We start from the raw sequence: 19,443 nt of genomic DNA, 5'->3' as shown, positions 1-19,443 counted from the left end.
ACGCATTTTACCCCCACCAACTTCTTCTAAAATGCTCCACACAAGCGTACATGTGAACAAAAACGTAAAAAAAATGTGACCATAGCTCAAAAACTTGACCTGATTGAGCAAAACCAATGTGATTTTTGGATTCAGCACATCAGATTCATCCTAAATCAGCTTAAAGAACGCAGACAACAAATTTGTTGTTGACCAGTATGATCTTTAAAAGCAATTATAAGTTCTTTTCAGTTAAAATGTCCCAACACATATATATATTTAGGATAAGCATGTGAACCCACCCTGTACAGAAAGCCATTTGCGCTCTCTCCCTACCCCACACCCCACCAATTGCAAGAGCCCTAAGAAACTGTGTCAGAGGTTTTCCTCCCAGTCCCACCTCACTGGCCATCCAGCGACTCTTTCACAAGTTTTTCCCTTGCCACCAAGCAGGTATTGGTTGCAAGCAGAGGTTGGAAGGTTTACCCTGTGTAATTAACAAGTGAGTACCCTGGCAGGGGATGGTGCTGGGATGGTGCCCCAGACCCCTAATTGGGAACCACTGAATTAGACAATTTGTTGTATGAGGTTAATGGCATAAATTGGCCACGTGTAGTGTATCTCAAGCAGCCTGAAATGACCATTGTGGCCAAGTGCACCATGTTCTGCCCCACATTGTGGGTGTCTGGTGTGCATATGTGATGTCATGCTCTGCATGTGATGTCACACACTGGCAGGAGCCCCAGCCATTCAGAGGGCTCTCTAGGGCATCTCCCAATGGCCTTCAGAGATTGCAAGGGGCTCCATCAACCCCACCCATTGCTCCGTAGGAGCCCACTGCTGCAACAGGCGGCAGCGATGGAGCCCATCACAGCAGCAGGAGGGCCTGCCAGAGCCCTTCCAGCATGGCCCCCTCATTGAAAATTTTGTGGGTGCCTGGGAACGCAGGGCCCCAGAGAGATGGTGCCAGTGCTTGTGGCTTTCTGTAGTTTCTTATCATCAGATAATATGCATAAAAATGTCTGGCTTCCATGGTAACTCAAACAAACAGAGACAGGAAAAGATCTTAAATTCTCCCAGGAAAACTATTGAATTATTTTGTTGTTGTTGTTCAGTTGTCTAGTTGTATCCGACTCTTCTGACCCCATGAATTATCTTAGTAACACTATTACAACACTTCATAAACCTTTTGATTCTCTTTCCACCTAGCTGCACTCATTCCTGCAGAGGCTCTCATTCAACAACAGTGCAGGGGATGAAATTACATTCAATAAACATGGAGAATTAGCAGGTGGATTTGATATTACAAACCTGGTCACTTTCCCAAATAATTCCTATGTCAGGGTCAAAGTTGGAAGACTGGATCCTCAGGCCCCTCCTGGCAAAGAGCTCACCATTGATGGGGACAGAATCCAATGGCACAGAGTCTTCACTCAGGTAAGGAAATCACTGCTCACAGGTGGGAGAGCATGTAGCTTTGCCACATGAGGTGAAAAGGGAAGTGCTGCCCAACTACTGCTGCTGCTACTTATAATGCTGCTACTAATAATTTTATTAATAAATAAACAAATGAACCACATCACCAGAAAGAGCAATATGCACAGAAGACATGTCACACCAAGAAGGACCAATGGCTATCAGAGAGTGTTGTCCAACATGCTTGTTTGTTGGTAGCTTTCCGGTTAGTAGCATGAGATAGAATGCTAAGCTGACTGTATCATTGTGAATGAACATTGTAATCTTCTAGAGTTTTTCTGATGCTGCTTGAGACTCTAGTGTTGAGTTGGAATGATAGAAGCAGGGGTGTACATAGCGCAAAATATGGTCTGAAGCTCAACATCAAAAAAACTAAGATCATAGTCACTGGGCCCATCACCTCCTGGCAAATAGAAGGGGAAGAAATGGAGGCAGTGAGAGATTTTACTTTCTTGGGCTCCATGATCACTGCAGATGGTGACAGCAGTCATGAAATTAAAAGACGCCTTTTTCTTGGGAGAAAAGCAAACCTACAGCATCTTAAAAAGCAGAGACATCACCTTGCCAACAAAGGTCCATATAGTTAAAGCTATGGTTTTCCCAGTAGTGATGTATGGAAGTGAGAGCTGGACCATAAAGAAGGCTAATAGGCAAAGAATTGATGCTTTTGAATTATGGTGCTGGAGGAGACTCTTGAGAGTCCCATGGACTGCAAGAAGATCAAACCTATCCATTCTTAAGGAAATCAGCCCTGAGTGCTCACTGGAAGGACAGCGCTCACTGGAAGCTGAGGCTCCAATATTTTGGCCACCTCATGAGAAAAGATGACTCCCTGGAAAAGACCCTGATGTTGGGAAAGATTGAGGGCACAAGGAGAAGGGGACAACAGAGGACGAGATGGTTGGACAGTGTTCTCGAAGCTACCAACATGAGTTTGACCAAACCGTGTGAGGCAGTGGAAGACAGAAGTGCCTGGCGTGCTCTGGTCCATGGGGTCACGAAAAGTCGGACACGACTAAACGACTAAACAACATGTGCTGCCTCAACACATATGGTTCCTACATTTAACATTTCTGACCCTCCTGTTTACTGATAGATCACCTGATGTTACCTGAATCCCCTAAAACATTTTCTTAATATTAACCCCTTCGTGTCCCTTTGGATAGGTGCCACCCCTTTCCTTATGTAATGCCAACTGCTATCCTGGTTATGAAAAGAAAAAGAAGGAGGGGAAGAAGTTTTGTTGTTATGATTGTGATCCATGTCCTCGTGGGATGTTCTCAGATGAGAAGGGTGAGAGATATGCCATATTATATTTTTTTATATGCCATATTAGCATATAAAAGTCATTTTAGAAACTTCTGAGCAAATCGGCAATGGGATTTGCTCTGTTTTATTCTACTATTAACAATAATCTCCCTGCTGTGTCAGTAAAAGCTGCCAGTATGAAGAAATTATATTAGCTTTTTAGTGGGTATAACATGAAAATGTGACTTTACCTGTAATGTAAAGATTTCCCATCACTTTATCTATATTGATCTTTGAAACGTTATTAAATATAACGTTCCATGATGTTTAATGCAGTTTCCCATTGCCAGGGGCTCACTGCTGTGGTGTCACATTTTAATAATGCATTTTACCTTTATAAATCACTAGTGTAGCTCCACCCCAAGACTGTTTTGTCCTGAAGACAGCACTAAAAAATTTAGGGGGGAGGAGGTAATAGGAGTGATTGTCTTTTCTCTAAGAACAAGGATTTGGGGGAAGTGTTAAAATCCTATAAAAAATCACCCCTCTTGCTTCCAAGATTTCAGCTGTAATATTTCTCTGATTTCATTATGCAGTATCTGTTGTTCTAAGAATATGGAAGAGGATCACTAAAAACATAGTTTCTCCATATAGGAAATGTTAAATTCCAGGCATAACTTTATCTTCAAAGCATCTAGGGCACCAGCATTGAATTAGAAGTTTTGAAACTTTTCCTCAGGGAAACACTATGGTAAGGGTCTTAAGCATATTCTGGATTGTAAGCATATACATCAAATATACATTGTTATTCTTAAGCATATTCTGGATTGTATCCAATTGTCATGCAACCTTTTTATCAGGATTGGAAACCTGTGCTAGATGTCCTCCGGATCAATATCCAAATGAAGAGCAGAATGAGTGCATTCCCAAGAAACCAAACGTCCTAGGTTTTGGTGAAACTTTGGCCATGGTTTCAGCTTTTTCTGCACTTTTATTCTCTCTGATCACAGCTATGGTACTTGGCATTTTCATTAAGCACCGAGACACTGCCATCGTCAAAGCCAACAACAGAAGCCTCACTTACATTCTCCTCATCTCCCTCCTCTTGTGTTTCCTCTGCTCCTTGATGTTCATTGGAATGCCTAACAAAGCAACCTGCCCACTCCGACAAACGGCTTTTGGCATTGTCTTCTCTGTGGCCCTCTCCAGCATCTTGGCCAAGACTATTTCAGTGGTTTTGGCATTCATGGCTACCAAGCCAGATTCCACAATCAGGAAGTGGGTAGGCAAAAAACTGGCTTACTCCATCGTCCTTTCCTGCTCTGTGATTCAAGTAGGAATCTGTGTCTTCTGGCTGGCAACCTCTGCCCCATTCCCAGATGTGGACATGCACTCAAGCAGTGAAGAAATTATATTCTTATGTAATGAGGGGTCAGTTCTCATGTTCTATTGTGTTTTGGGCTACATGGGCTTCCTGGCCATGATCAGCTTCACTGTGGCCTTCTTAGCCCGGAAGTTGCCGGACAGCTTCAATGAAGCCAAGTTCATCACCTTCAGCATGCTGGTCTTCTGCAGTGTTTGGTTCTCCTTTATTCCCACGTACTTGAGCACCAGAGGAAAATACATGGTGGCTGTGGAGATCTTCTCCATCTTGGCTTCCAGTGCTGGGCTGCTGGGTTGCATCTTTTCCCCTAAATGCTACATTATTGTGGTGAGGCCTGAGCTGAATAACAGAGAGCAGCTGATACGGAGAAAGATGTAAAGAACAGAATAGTCTGTCATTTCTGTATTTAGAATCTGTAGAATTGTTAGCATGGTAATTTCACCATCCTTTTTCAAGAAAGGAAGTTACCTGAAATGATCAAAATAACACAAGAGAGTCTCTTATCATTTATATTCTTGATATCCAGTGTAGTTGCATATGAGGTGTAAATGAACAGGGATTACGTGTATGAAAGAAACTAAGAATGATATCCAAACACTTGAATGCCTACATGCCCCCTTACTCTTCTTCTCCTGCATCCAAAGAGGCCCTGAACCTCTCCTGAGGCTATGCTGGGGTGAAGAGAGAAGAGAAGAAAAAGAACACAAGAACTTGAGAAGCTGCCCCAAGCCATTTTTGTGCCTATTTGAGAGATCTGGGTATCTATCAAGTTCATGTGGGACAGTCATGAGTTGCAGCAGGTTGGATTAGATGAAGCGGAATGATCCAGGGCCGCTGTGGAGAGGGGCATCAGTCAGTGTGTGGGTGCCAGCATCAGACTGGAAAACTTCTGAAAAGGCAGAGTCATAAGGCTGATCATAAGCTGTACCTTCCTGGGAGAAGGCAGAACCCTGACACTATCCGGCACTCCTCCCTGCCAGACACCCCACTCCATAGCATCTATGCCTCTTGCAGGCTTTTAGAATTCCCAGGATAAACTTCTACATTTCTGGAATCTCATACATCAATAGACATGATGCTGTGAAGGGAGACAGGAAGTGATTCACCTTGCCATAGGTAGAAACTGCTGTAGACTCAGTGGTCTCTAATACTTGACATAGCCCTGACAGATCAATATCACCCTAGAGATGGAGCCTTTTTCTACTCCCCACTCTTATTTGCACCAGGGGTAGTCAATCTGTGGCCCTCCAGATGTTGCTTAATGACACCTCCCACCAGCTCACAACAGACCATTATTATCAAGGATGATGGAAGCTGTAGTCCAGAAACATCTAGACTGCATAACAGTGCCTACCATGGCCTTACACTGATGGGCCGCCCTGACAATCTTCTGAATTAATGCTTCCTACCAGAGTAAGAGAGAGATGTCTGGAACCAGTGGTTTTCAACCAGTGTGGCATCCTGGGGTGTCTTGAATGATGGTCAGGGGTGCCACAGACAAGACTGGCCTCTCTCCCTCTTTCCTTCCCTCCCTCCTCTGATGCCCTTGTGTAACTCGGCCTCCCAAAGGCTTGCACAGCCTTGGCTAGAAGCTCCCCTGATGAATGTTGCCTTGGGGGCTGGCCAGGGCTGCTCCCAAGGCTCCTGTGGGGCAGTGTTAGGGGGTACCTCTCTTTGGGGTAGGGGGACAGCTCAGAGACCAGGGGAGGCAGCAGTAGCTGCCTGGAGGACTCCCAAGGAGAGGGCAGAAGCGAGGTGGCGGAGGGAACACGTGAGGGTGTTTGTAAAAGGGTGGAAGGCTGCCAGCTCTGCAGGCAAGGGGTGACATAACTGGGCTTTGGAGCCCCACAGGGGTGCTGCAGGAAGAGTGTAGTTGGTCAAGGTATTTGATTTGTTTTTAGTTCTGGATGTCCTGCAATAGCAAGCAGATTGGACAAGATGACCTTGGAGGCTTCTTCCTAACCTTTGATTCTGCAATGTGACAAATATGTTTACTTTGGCCGTTCTCCTACTGGTGATGCAACACAGAGTCCAACAACATTGCAAAAGTAATTATCTTCTCTATAATTACTAAAATTATGGTAATCAATTCACCTGGAAAAGCTCCAGAAGGCTGAATGGGAAATAAGAAAAAATAATTAAACCTGAAATGATTAAAAGCACGCAGGTGTTCCATAGAGAGCTAAGGTAGGCTAAGGAGAGGTGAGACCAGCTTTTGCTTTTCATTGTATTGGTTAAATTTCAAATCATAGCATTCAATGAAATTTTTGTGACAGTGCTGAAGTTAATGAGAAGGTAGAGACCTGCCTCTTGAAATACACAATTGGCAGAGTCAGCTGTCACCAAATACATCTTGTTCAAGTCAGGCTGATGATAGTAACAATATTGTAGAGAGGCAAATGAGAGTCGGGGTGTAGAAGGATATTTGTGATCAGGATGTTGTTGCTACTGCTTCTCCTGCTGTTTCCCAATATGGTGCCCCAAGTGCATACTGTTGTTTGCAGTGGAAATAATCCTGTGCATATTCCACATGAGTGGTATGAACAAGGGGACCTTATCATTGGTGGGATAATGTCTCATATCCAATACATATTACCCAGCATTTCCTTCGATGAACACCCATCTCAGGTCTTTATTAACAGCCCAATGTAAGTAAATGGCTCTTAAGATCATTTCATTTATTCTTTCTACATTTATATCTGAGTATGAAGTACTTTATAGTACTATAAAGACTATAAGTACATCTGGAGTGCTCTGGTCCAGGGGGTCACAAAGAGTCGGACACGACTAAACGTCTAAACAACAACAACAACAACAAAAGTACTTGGTTTGCTTTGAAACCCAAAGTAAGATTAAACCAAATAGTAAGATTTTATAATACTATTTTACCCTTGATCAGAGCATCCTCCAATGAAGCTAGACCTCCCCAGTCACAGGGGTGGCATTAGGGTTCTGCAATAAGTGGCCACACATTGGGTACAAGCCATGGGAGTGCTGTCTCAAAACCTGGTAAACAAGGCGCTGGGCTTTGGGAAGGAGGCATGGGCTCTGACAATATCCCCACTTCCCCAAAGCTTAGTTAGCGCTTTCCCAGCCTTGAGAACGGGGTGGGGGCTCGAGGACCCTACTCGAGCGTCGTGTCTCCTTCCTTAATCCGGTCACAGCTTTACCCACCTTTGGGAAGGCCATGCGAGGGCTAAGTGGGTGCAAAATTTTGGCCTTGTCCAGGGTACCATAGTACCAAAGTCTGCCACTGCCAGTCAATTCCATATAGCTAGATTTCAAAAACCAAGATGGGCAAGGGTCAAGGGGTCCATTTGGCAGCTTCAAATCTTCAAGCACAGTCACTACATCCTCAGGGCACAATAATTTAAACTGATCCAGCAAAGATGGAACAGAGAGTGCTCTGTATACCATTTGACTCTCTCCAATCATGGCATGCAACTCCGAATCTGATTTATTCCATCCCTAAAGTGTTTTTAAAGTTATAATAGCAGGTTGCTAAAGTTATAAAAGAAATGTTCTCTTGGCCACATAACAAACCTATATTCAACATTGAAAAGCTCTTCCAGACAGCTAGTTGTGGACACAATTGCAGTGAAGAAGTAAGCTGTCTTCACCACTGCCCCTTCCCTTCCACATTCCAGGTGCAAAATGAAACCTCAGCCATGTTTGAGCTGATTCAGTTTCACATCACCACCACTTGCTTTCTAGCCATTGGTCCTCCTGCCCACAGTAATTTAACATGGCAGACTTGCATGGGGGAGATCAGGGTTCAAATCTCCATTTACTTGGCCAGCTACACACTAGGGGCTTTCAGGCATAAGCAAGGGGAGAGAGGAGAGCTATGAAACCCAGCTTGAGCTGCTTTAGTGAAAGATGGTGTAAAATAGAAGTTATGTCTAAAGTACTTTGAAAACAATCAGGGATAAGCATTAAATGCACTGAGTAAGAATTGGATGAGAGCCACTTTAAAATCATCACTTCCAGATCATCAGTCGGCATTCTTCATATCCAAAATGGCAGCTGCCAATTCCATTATCTTCATTTCATACCAGTTTGTGTTGCTAAGGACAACAACTGATGAAGGGGCTTTTTAATGATTTCAATAACTGTACATGTTTCTAGTAATAAAAAGCAATGTGGTTAGAAAAACAGAATGTTATTAAGTGAAGATCACTTCTCAGTCTTCATGTTCAAACAAATAAAAAATTTGATTCGGGTGGAAGAGAGATCCAAACATTAACTCTATAGAAACAAAATCATTTCCGTATTTCTAACATGATTTAATTGAGGAAGTTGTATCCCTCAGATCTAAGTGTTGTGCACTGTTTAATTCCCTATAAAATGGTAAGGCATTTTCTTTGCAGGGTTATGAGAAAGTTCTACCAACACAATCTGGCCTTGGTGTTTGCTGTTGATGAGATCAATGAGAATCCCAAGATCTTGCCCAATGTCACTCTTGGATTCCACATCTATGATAGCTATTTTGATTCAAGGATGACCTACCGAAACACTCTGGATTTGCTTCTTAAATCACATTACTTTGTCCCCAACTACAGGTGTGGCATCCAGAAAAATGTAGTAGGAGTCATTGGGGGACTTAATTCTGACACCTCCTCATCCATGGCAGATGTCTTAGGTCTTTACAAGATTCCACAGGTAGAATATGGGTTTTGAAAAAATTGATATTTCATGCCGTAGTTCACTCTTTTCTCCTCCCACTAGGAATCTGTTGATTCCTAAATTTGAAGTGGCAAAATGGAAAAGGGCAATGGGTTGCAATTTATGGAATTGGGGGGGGGTATAATATTATTACCCAACCGGGTACATGAAAGGACCTAGGTTCTAAAGAATGTGTGTATAATATATTTAATGAAAGATTTTTTGATATGTTCCAATATTATAAATGGGGTACCTCCCTGCACAGGTATGATGATCTTTAGTATTGTCCACTTTCAGAGGCTTAATGAAAACAAATTCCTTGTTATTTTTCTGGCATTTGGGGATGGATATATTCTTACCAATATGGTGCTGTTCTGCTCCATTACTTTTTAGTTGCCTTAATCTTTGCTGGATCATCCTTTAGGATCCCCTGAATCCTTCCATTCCTTCCGCCATTCCATGGTTACTATTATCAATCTTTACCCCCCAACTGTTTCTCTTACTTTCTCTATTCCATTTTTACCATAGGTTTTCATACATTACAAGCATTATTCAAATCCTGTCAGAGTTTTCAGTTGTTTTCCTTGTTCTCTTAAATACATTATGATTTTTCCCCATTCCTTTTTAAAGTTCTTCTCTTCTGATTTTCCCAGTCATTTTCAGCATTTCAGTGTAGTCCATCAACTTCAGCAGCCATTCCTCTCTGGTCGGGACTTCTTTCCATCTCTGGGCCAGTAGTATCCGTGCTGCTGTAGTTGCATACATAAATAATCGTTTCTGCTCCTTTGGTATCTCTGCATCCTTTATAAGTTATGGCTTATTGTGGTCACATAAAATTAAAATGCACAATATTCAGGAAATCTTCCGAATTTCCAGGAGATCCTCCCACAAGAGTTCTTAGTAAAAATGCCATCAACCTCTCTCTACAAGATTATAGACCAAAAGAACATGATCAATTGCTTGTATTTCTCCAGTTCCACTTTGGAGTATTGTTGAAGGCAGTGCAAGGATAAAAGCTCTCCTGTTCCTGGAGAGAATCTGTGTCTACAAGTATGCAGCTGTGATGACTCCCATAATAATAGGAATTAAAATCTACAAAATTAAATGAGCAATATTGTTTGTTTGGTTTTTGAGCAATATATTTTCTATGTAGATGGGGGTCGGCCCTGACTAAGATTAGTAAATATGGGATATACAGGATTTATACTCAGATAAATGTGTGCGTTGTGAATTCTTGTTTCCACTTGGAAAGATTTTTTTAAAAAAATAATTTTTATTCAGTTTTTAAAACACATAATTAAAAAATAAACACATCACAAAATACAAACATAAACAAATCAAACATAAATAAATTCATAATCTTATTTTCTTGTAACTTCTTTCAATCGACTTCCCCTTACCTCCCTTTCGCTGCATCCTTATTTTAAAATTTTTTAGCAACCCTTTAGTCAATTTATCCATTTAGTTCCCTTCATTAAATTCCCATAAATTTGTTAATTACAGCTGTAGTTCTCTGCTTCTTACCCCTTGACATCTTAACACTCCTCAATTTTACAACAGTTTTTAAGATATATTTTAAATTTCTTCCAGTCTTCTTCCACTGCCTCTTTCCCCTGGTCACGAATTCTGCCGGTCATCTCTGCCAGTCCCATGAAGTCAATCACCTTTGTCTGCCATTCTTCAAGAGTAGGTAATTCTTGCATCTTCCAATACTTTGCCAGAAGAATTCTTGCTGCAGTAGTAGCATACATAAAGAAAGTCCTATCCTTCTTTGGCACCAATTGGCCAACCATGCCCAGGAGAAAAGCCTCTGGTTTCTTAGTAAATGTCCATTTAAGGACTTTCTTAATTTCATTATAGATCATTTCCCAGAATGCTTTCACCCTCGGGCAGGTCCACCATAGGTGATAAAAGGTACCTTCATTCTCATTACATTTCCAACATTTATTATTGGGCAAATGGTAAATTTTTGCAAGCTTGACTGGGGTCATGTACCACCTGTAGATCATTTTCATTATATTTTCTTTTAAGGCATTACATGCCGTAAACTTAACACCAGTGGTCCATAACTGTTCCCAGTCAGCAAACATAATGTCATGACCGATATCCTGTGCCCATTTAATCATAGCTGATTTCACCGTTTCCTCCTGTGTATTCCATTTAAGCAGCAAATTATACATTCTTGACAGATTCTTAGTATTGGGTTCTAACAGTTCCGTTTCTAACTTTGACCTCTCCTTCTGAAATCCTATTTTCCTGTCCTCTTTAAATGTCTCATTTATCTGATAGTAATGCAGCCAATCTCGAACTTTGGACTTTAGTTTTTCGTAACTCTGAAGCTTTACCCTTTCACCTTCATATTCTAAGATTTCACAATATTTTGGCCATTTAGAGTCCATATTAAGTTTTTTCACCCCCTTGGCTTCCATTGGTGACAACCACCTGGGAGTTTTAGTTTCCAGTAGATCTTTGTATCTGCTCCAAACATTATATAATGCTTTTCTAACAATATGGTTTTTAAAACCTTTGTACACCATTGCCTTGTTATACCATAAGTATGCATGCCAACCAAAACAATTATCATATCCTTCCAAATCTAAGATGTCTGTGTTCTCAAGAAGTAGCCAGTCTTTCAGCCAGCAGAAAGCTGCTGCTTCGTAGTATAATCTTAAGTCCGGCAGGGCAAATCCCCCTCTATCCTTTGCATCAGTTAAAATCTTAAACTTAATTCTGGGCTTTTTGCCCTGCCAGACAAATTTTGATATATCTTTCTGCCACCTCTTGAAACAATCCATCTTGTCCAGAATTTGTAAGTTCTGAAACAAAAAAAGCATTCTAGGCAATACATTCATCTTAATAGTAGCAATTCGACCTAACAAGGACAATTTCAACCTTGACCATGTTTCTAAATCTTTCTTTACTTCTGACCAACATTTTTCATAATTGTCTTTAAATAAATTCAGATTCTTAGATGTTAAATTTACCCCCAGGTATTTCACTTTTTTCGTTATTTCCAAACCTGTTTCACTCTGAAACCTCTCTCTTTCTTCCACTGTTAAATTTTTCTCCAAAACCTTTGTTTTCTGTTTATTCAATTTAAATCCTGCTACTTGACCAAATATTTCAATTAATTCCAACACTCTTTTGGTACTAATGTCTGGCTGTTGTAAAGTCAAAACTAGGTCATCTGCAAATGCTCTTAGTTTATAATGTCTGGCTCCGACCTGAACTCCTTTAACCAACTGGTCCTTTCTAATCATATTTAACAAAACCTCCAGGACTGATGTAAAAAGTAGAGGAGATATTGGGCAACCCTGTCGTGTACCTTTTTCTATAGGTATTTCTTCCGTTACCACATTATTTACAATTAACTTTGCTTTTTGTTCCGAATATATTGCACCTATACCGTTTTCAAAACCTTGGCCTACCCCCATCCCTTGGAGATTCTTTTTCATAAAGCTCCAACAAATGTTGTCAAAGGCTTTCTCCGCATCCACAAAAATCAAAACAGCCTTTCTATTAATGTCAACTTCTAACAGCTCCAAAATATCGATAATGTTCCTCACATTGTCTGACATATGTCTCCCTGGGAGAAAGCCAGTTTGGTCCTTATGAATCTCCCCTAGTAACACTCGCTTCAATCTTTTTGCCAAAATGTCTGCAAAAATTTTATAATCCACATTGAGTAAAGATATAGGGCGGTAGTTTTGGCTTTTTCCTTTTTCAGATTTCGTATGGTTCATTTGAACCAGCCACAAATGATCAAATCAAAGTTGCTTCCTTCTACCGCATGGTCCCCAATGAAGATCTTCAGTACAAGGGAATTATCCAGTTACTTCTGCATTTTGGATGGAAATGGGTCGGGCTCATCACTCCAAATAATGAAGCGGGAGAACGTTTCTTGCAGATCATTGAACCAATGCTTTTCCAGAACGGAATCTGTTCAGAATTCACTGAAAAAATTGAATACAATCTGCATTTCACGGGTAACATACTTCATATGGTGGGTGAAACAAGGATTTTGTTCCCAGCTTTCATGTCAAGCAAAGCTAATGCAGTTGTTATATATGGAGAAAGTACATCTATTTTATGGCTATCAAGTACTATAGAGGTAAGGAATATGATTCAGCTGATATTGCCTCCATCTAAGAGGAAACAGCCTGGAGGAAAAGTATGGATCACAACAGCCCAAATTGATTTCATATTATATGCTTTTAAAAAAATTATTGAAATTAATGTACAAATGTTCCATGGTGCTATCTCATCTGCGATTCACTCCAAGGAGATTCAAGACTTCTCAGACTTTCTAAGGAATGTAAAGCCTTCCTGGGCAGATGCAGATGGTTTTATCAACGAATTCTGGGGACAAGCATTCAGTTGTTCACTTTCAAATTCCACAGCGTCAGAAGACACATGTACTGGAGAGGAGATGCTGGAGAGCCTTCCTGCACCATTTTTTGAAATGAGCATGACTGGCCACAGCTACAGTATCTATAATGCGGTCTATGCTTTCGCACATGCCTTACATATTAGGTATACATCTGAAGCCATCCACAAAAGGACAAAAAGTGGAGACAGACTCTCTTCTCAGAATGTAGAGCCTTGGCAGGTAATGTTTCCTCTTATAAAGTGTTCAGTGTTCTGCACTGTGTTGATAATATAATGTGAGTTGGCATTCATCTATAAGTAAATAATTAAAGTAATAAATACTTCAAAGATTAACTTTAAATTATTTCATTTCCTATAATTATACTAAGCAGACTTTAGATTATACAGACTTTCATAAGTGACACACAAGCAGCAACTACTTGACAAGTTAATAATTTTTCTAAAAATTTGAACATTTACAACTGGCACTGTTCCAGTATTTCTACTGGTATTTAATTAGACCAGTGGTTCCTAATTTGCTTCTGAAAAATTTCATAACTCTATGGTAGTTACCTGTGCAAAGCAATGTTTTGAAGAAAATGTGGGGTAGCCCAGAATAAGCAAAGGATTTTAAGTATACTGGAAAATAGACCATAAAATTGGTGATTTTACCATGCAAAAATGACCATGATTTAGTTGGAGGGGAGACAAATTTAATTTCATTAAAGTATAGTATAATGTAGAAATTATGACACACATACACATGCTGCTAGAAATGTCATAATTTCTTCATTGTACTATAATGAAATATATACCAGGAACCAGACAGAGGGCCTTCTTTGTAGTGATGCCCTCCCTGTGGAATGCCCTCGCTTCAGATGTCAAGGAGATAAAGAACTACAAAACTTTTAGAAGACATCTGAAGGCAGCCCTGCATTGGGAAGTATTTAATGTTTGATATTTTATTATTATTATTTATATGCAGCATTCCTCTGGCTGGGATGCCTCAGCCACTTGAGAGTGTATCTCAAGCTGCCTGAAATGACCGTTCTAGCCAGGTACACTATGTTTCAACCCACATTGTGGGCGTCTGGTGTGCATTTGTGATGTCATGTGCTACATGTGATGTCACAGATTTGGAGGCGCCCGGGCAGGCCTATCCGGGCCTTTCAGAGGGATCTCTAAGGCTTCTCCCAAAGGGTCTGTAAGGGGTTCCATCGCCCACTGCTGCAGCACAGCAGGAGGGCTGACCAGAGCCCTTCCGGCTGCAGAATATTAAAAAATTTGTGGGTGCCTGGGAACCCAGGGCCATGCAGTGATGGTGCCAGTGCGAGGCTGTTTGACTACAGCTGCTCATCTGATTGGGGCACCATAGCCACTCTGGGAAGTCTCTGTCAAATTAAAACGTAAGACATGAAACATTTAAAACTTCCCTATACAGGGCTCCCTTCAGATGTTTTCTAAAAGTCAGATTGTTGTTCATTTCCTAGACATCTGATGGGAGGGCGTTCAGCAGGGCAGGTGGCTCCGTGCTTTCTCCATTCAGCATCTGGGCTGAATGATTGGGGTGTGGATGCTCCTTCAGGTATATAGGAGCAGACACTAAGGGCTATAAAGGTCAGCATCAACCCTTTGCATTTTACTTTGAAATATAATGGGAGCCAATGGAGTTCCTTTAAGACCAGTGTTATATGTTACTGGCAGCCACTCACACAGTCACCAGCCTGGCAGCTGTGTTTTGGATTAGTTTTAGTTTCTGAGTCAACGTCAAAGGTAGCCCAACATCAAGCGCACTGCAATAATCCAAGCGGGAGATAACCAGAGCATGTTCCATTCTGGGGAGACAGAGCACAGGCAGGTAGGGTCTCAGCTGGAATACCAGACAGAGCTGGTAGACAGCTGCCCTGGACACAGAATTGACTTGCACCTTCATAAACATCTGTGAGTCCAAAATGGCTCCCAGGCTGCACACCTGGTCCTTTAAGGCCACAGTTACACCATTCAGGGCTAGGGAATCCCCCCCACACACACCTACCAGCCCCCTGTCCCCAGAAACACTACTTCTGTATTGCTGGGATTTAATCTCAATCCATTAGCCACTATCCACCCCCTAACCGCCTTCAGACACCCAAACAGGATGACTTCTGATTCTCTTTCCACCTAGCTCCACTCATTGCTGCAGAGAATCTCATTCAACAACAGTGCTGGGGATGAAATTACATTAAATGAACATGGAGAATTAGCAGGTGGATTTGATATTACAAACCTGGTCACTTTCCCAAATAATTCCTATGTCAGGGTCAAAGTTGGAAGACTGGATCCTCAGGCCCCTCCTGGCAAAGAGCTCACCATTGATGGGGACAGAATCCAATGGCACAGAGTCTTCACTCAGGTAAGGAAATCACTGCTCACAGGTGGGAGAGCATGTAGCTTTGCCACATGAGGTGAAAAGGGAAGTGCTGCCCAACTTCTGCTGCCACTACTAATAATGCTGCTACTAATAATTTTATTAATAAGTAAACAAATGAACCACATTCATAAAAAACAGCAATATGCACAAAAGACTTCATGAATTTTTCTGTTGCTGCTTGAGACTGTAGTGTAGAGTTGGAATCATAGAAGTAGGGGTGTATGAAGGTGTTTGTCAGATTTGCTTCTGCCACGGGCCCAGGCCCAGGAGGAGACCACAAAATGCCTTGCTCGGAGTGCCATGGAGCCCAGCTGCCCATACATGGGCTGCTAGGCAAGGCATGAAGGATTCTCTCTGTGCCTCAGTGGAGGAATCCAGCTGCTGGCGTTGGCCATGAGAGCAGCTGTGCGGCTCCGCATCCCCAGTTGGCCAGTGGAACTATCATAAGTGTGAGCGGAGTGCCAAGCAGGGCTTGGGGGGAAGAAAAGAGAGGGAGGGAGGGAGGGAGGGAGGGAGGTAGGTGGTGAGTGAAGGGAGGATGCAGGAAAGAAGGCAGACAGACCGACCAAGGAGGGCAGGAGGCAGAACCAATGGCCAAGGAGAAAGTGACCGAAGGAGCACAAAAGGTGACAAAAAACAAACATTTTTAGTTTCTTTTCCATGGTCCCTCCCGACTTTGGAGGCACTGATATATCTCCTTGCCAGTGCACAGGGGAGCCTAGGTACACCACTGCATTGAAGGCATCAATATCCTCAAAAGCAGATCTCAGTTATACTGGAACTAAGGATGGCAGTATGATTGCTCTTGCTTTCAGGATATATATTGGTAAAGAAAAACAGCGCTGTGAAAAGCTCAACCACAGCTAACTTATGAAGGAGAAATCTTCAGTACTTTGGTCCAGAAAGGAATTACTATTTTAAAAGATATTTATTAGATCTGCCTTAATTCCGTTATGCCTCGAACAATGCCTGTTTTCTCAAAATAAATACATAAATAAATTCTGTATAAAGTAAAGTACCAATGGAATATTGACTTAAGATAGTCCTCTTTCAGGTTCACATGGATAAGCATTTTTGGAATATTTTAATGCCAACATCCATTTTGCTTTCAGAATTGTTAAACCAATATTTGCTAAATACCATGCCCATTTCCTTGTATATGAAGGATGAAGGGATTCTTTTTTCATATATTGAGAATCATTGGGGGAAATGTTGGAAATATTTCTTTTTGAAAAATGACACCAGAATTTATAAATTGATTTTGTAGAGAACAAAAAGTTCCAACTTATTATATGTACACATTGTATTGTAGTCCACTGTCTTTTTATAAAGCTGGTTTTATAAAGCCAGTCCATCACAACCCCAATACATCTGCCCTCCATCTTCACTTCATCTTCACTTTATTCCAATGGTATAAGTGGTAGGGGCTGTCCAAATGTGAGCAGAACCACAATATTTCACTACTTCCAAATCCCAACACCTTGAACCTCACTAAAGGGACATCAAATGAATTTCCTAAAGCAAAGGGCATGAGGCTGCAATTCCATCAAAAGAAATAACCAATAGTAGTATTAGATTGAATTATGTGATGGTTGGAGCATTAATCAATCTAGATATGAAAAATTGTAATCTTCTTGTGTTTGTATGATGCTAAGAACTGTAGCTTTTTATCGCACTGTATGTGCTGCTTTGGCACATTAACATTTCTGGCCCTCCTACTTACTGGTAGATCACCTGATGTTAGATGAATCCCCTAAAACATTTTCTCAATATTAACCCTTGTGTCCCTTTGGATAGGTGCCACCCCTTTCCTTATGTAATGCCAACTGCCTTCCTGGTTATGAGAAGAAAAAGAAGGAGGGAAAGAAGTTTTGTTGTTATGATTGTGATCCATGTCCTCATGGGATGTTCTCAGATGAAAAGGGTGAGAGATGTCATAGTACCATATACAAGTTATTTTAACATATTCTGATCAAATTGGAAGTGGGGTCTGATACCAATTTATATTGTTTATGAACAATAGTAGAATGATTTCACTTCAGTCTCAGTAAAAGCTGCCACTGTGAAGAAATTATCTTAACCTTCTAGGGAGTATACCATGAGGATGTGAGCTTGATCTGTAATGTAAAGATTTTCCAACATTGTATCCACACAAATTCTAAATTGTTTAATGCAGTTTCCTATTGCAAGTGGCTCACTACTGTACTGCCACATCTTAATAACACTTTTTAACAATTTAAACCATGATTGTATGTTCACCCACTCTGTTTTCATGCAACAAGACATAAAAATTTTACATGGAAGAAACTATAGTTTTGGAGGAAGGAGGATGCAATAGAAGTGGTAGTTTTTTCTCTAAGAAGAAAGCTCTTTGGGGACCTTATCTTCAAAGCATTTAGGACACAAGCATTGGAGCAAAAAGTTTTGAAACTTTTCCTCATGCAAACAATATCATAAGGGGACTCATGTAAAAACAAAACAAAACAAAACCTCATAAGCTTATTTGAGTTGTTTCCAATGGTTATATCACCTTTTTTTCAGGATTGGAAACCTGTGCCAGATGTCCTCCGGATCAATATCCAAATGAAGAGCAGGATCAGTGCATTCCCAAGAAACCAAACGTCCTAGGCTTTGATGAAACTTTGGCCGTGATTTCAACTTTCTCTGTGCTTTTATTCTCTCTGATTACAGCTATGGTACTTGGCATTTTTATTAAGCACCGGGACACTGCCATCGTCAGAGCCAATAACAGAAGTCTCACTTATGTTCTCCTCAACTCCCTCCTCTTGTGTTTCCTCTGCTCCTTGATGTTCATTGGAATGCCTAACAAAGCAACCTGCCCACTCCGACAAACGGCTTTTGGTATTGTCTTCTCTGTGGCCCTCTCCAGCATCCTGGCCAAAACCATATCGGTGGTTTTGGCATTCATGGCTACCAAGCCAGATTCCACAATCAGGAAGTGGGTAGGCAAAAAACTGGCTTACTCCATTGTCCTTTCCTGCTCTGTGATTCAAGTAGGAATCTGTGCCTTCTGGATGGCAACCTCTGCCCCATTCCCAGATGTGGACATGCACTCAAGCAGTGAAGAAATTATATTCTTATGTAATGAGGGGTCAGTTCTCATGTTCTATTGCGTTTTAGGCTACATGGGATTCCTGGCCATTATCAGCTTCACTGTGGCCTTCTTAGCCCGGAAGTTGCCGGACAGCTTCAATGAAGCCAAGTTCATCACCTTCAGCATGCTGGTCTTCTGCAGTGTTTGGTTCTCCTTCATTCCCACATACTTGAGCACCAGAGGAAAATACATGGTGGCTGTGGAGATTTTCTCCATCTTGGCTTCCAGTGCTGGGCTGCTGGGTTGCATCTTTTCCCCTAAATGCTACATTATTGTGGTGAGGCCTGAGCTGAATAACAGAGAGCAGCTGATACGGAGAAAGATGTAAAGAACAGTAGAGTTTGTCATTTCTGTATTTAGAATCTGTAGAATTGTTAGCATGGTAATTTCCCTGTGGTTTTTCAAGAAAGGAAGTTACCTGAAATGATCAAAATAACAAAATGATCAAAATAACAATAGAGATTGTCTTACCATTTATGTTCTTGATATCCAGCATGAGGTGTAAATGAACTGGGCTTATGTGTATGCAAGAAACTGTGGATGATATCCAACCACTTGAATGCCTACATGCCCCCTTACTCATCTTCTCCTGCATCCAAAGGGATGCCACCTATCTTCCCAAGAATCCCTGAACCTCTCCTGTGGAGATGATGGGGTTCAGAGAGAAAAGGAATGCAGGAACTTGAGAAGCTGCCTTTTACTGAGTCCTTTAGTCTATCCAGCAGGGTTGACCATGACCCCAAGCCAAACTGAGCCTATTTTGGGTGATCTGGGCATTTATCAAGTTCAGGTGAGACA

General features: G+C 41.4%; 1 protein-coding gene across 1 annotated transcript; it reads left to right on the top strand.

The window, feature by feature from the left end:
- The first annotated feature begins 657 nt into the window (after positions 1-657).
- Positions 658-19,133, top strand: LOC309328396 (vomeronasal type-2 receptor 26-like). The gene is made up of 6 exons (XM_081838395.1): positions 658-1,416; positions 2,622-2,748; positions 12,480-13,361; positions 15,285-15,512; positions 17,328-17,454; positions 18,072-19,133. The coding sequence occupies exons 1-6, from the start codon at positions 1,316-1,318 to the stop codon at positions 18,971-18,973; spliced, it is 2,367 nt and encodes a 788-aa protein (XP_081694521.1). The 5' UTR covers positions 658-1,315; the 3' UTR covers positions 18,974-19,133.
- The last annotated feature ends 310 nt before the right edge of the window (positions 19,134-19,443 follow it).

The sequence above is a fragment of the Podarcis erhardii genome (assembly GCF_964252035.2).
Source record: "Podarcis erhardii genome assembly, chromosome: 13".
Classification (NCBI taxonomy): domain Eukaryota; kingdom Metazoa; phylum Chordata; class Lepidosauria; order Squamata; family Lacertidae; genus Podarcis; species Podarcis erhardii.
Note: the sequence above shows the minus strand (reverse complement) of the source record. Positions and strands in the feature narration are given on the sequence as shown.

Coding starts and splice junctions, on each gene's coding strand:
- LOC309328396 (XM_081838395.1), top strand. CDS start 1,316: ATGTCAGGGTCAAAGTTGGAAGACTGGATCCTCAGGCCCCTCCTGGCA. Junction 1,417..2,621: donor GGCACAGAGTCTTCACTCAG/GTAAGGAAATCA, acceptor CCCTTTGGATAG/GTGCCACCCCTTTCCTTATG. Junction 15,513..17,327: donor GGCACAGAGTCTTCACTCAG/GTAAGGAAATCA, acceptor CCCTTTGGATAG/GTGCCACCCCTTTCCTTATG.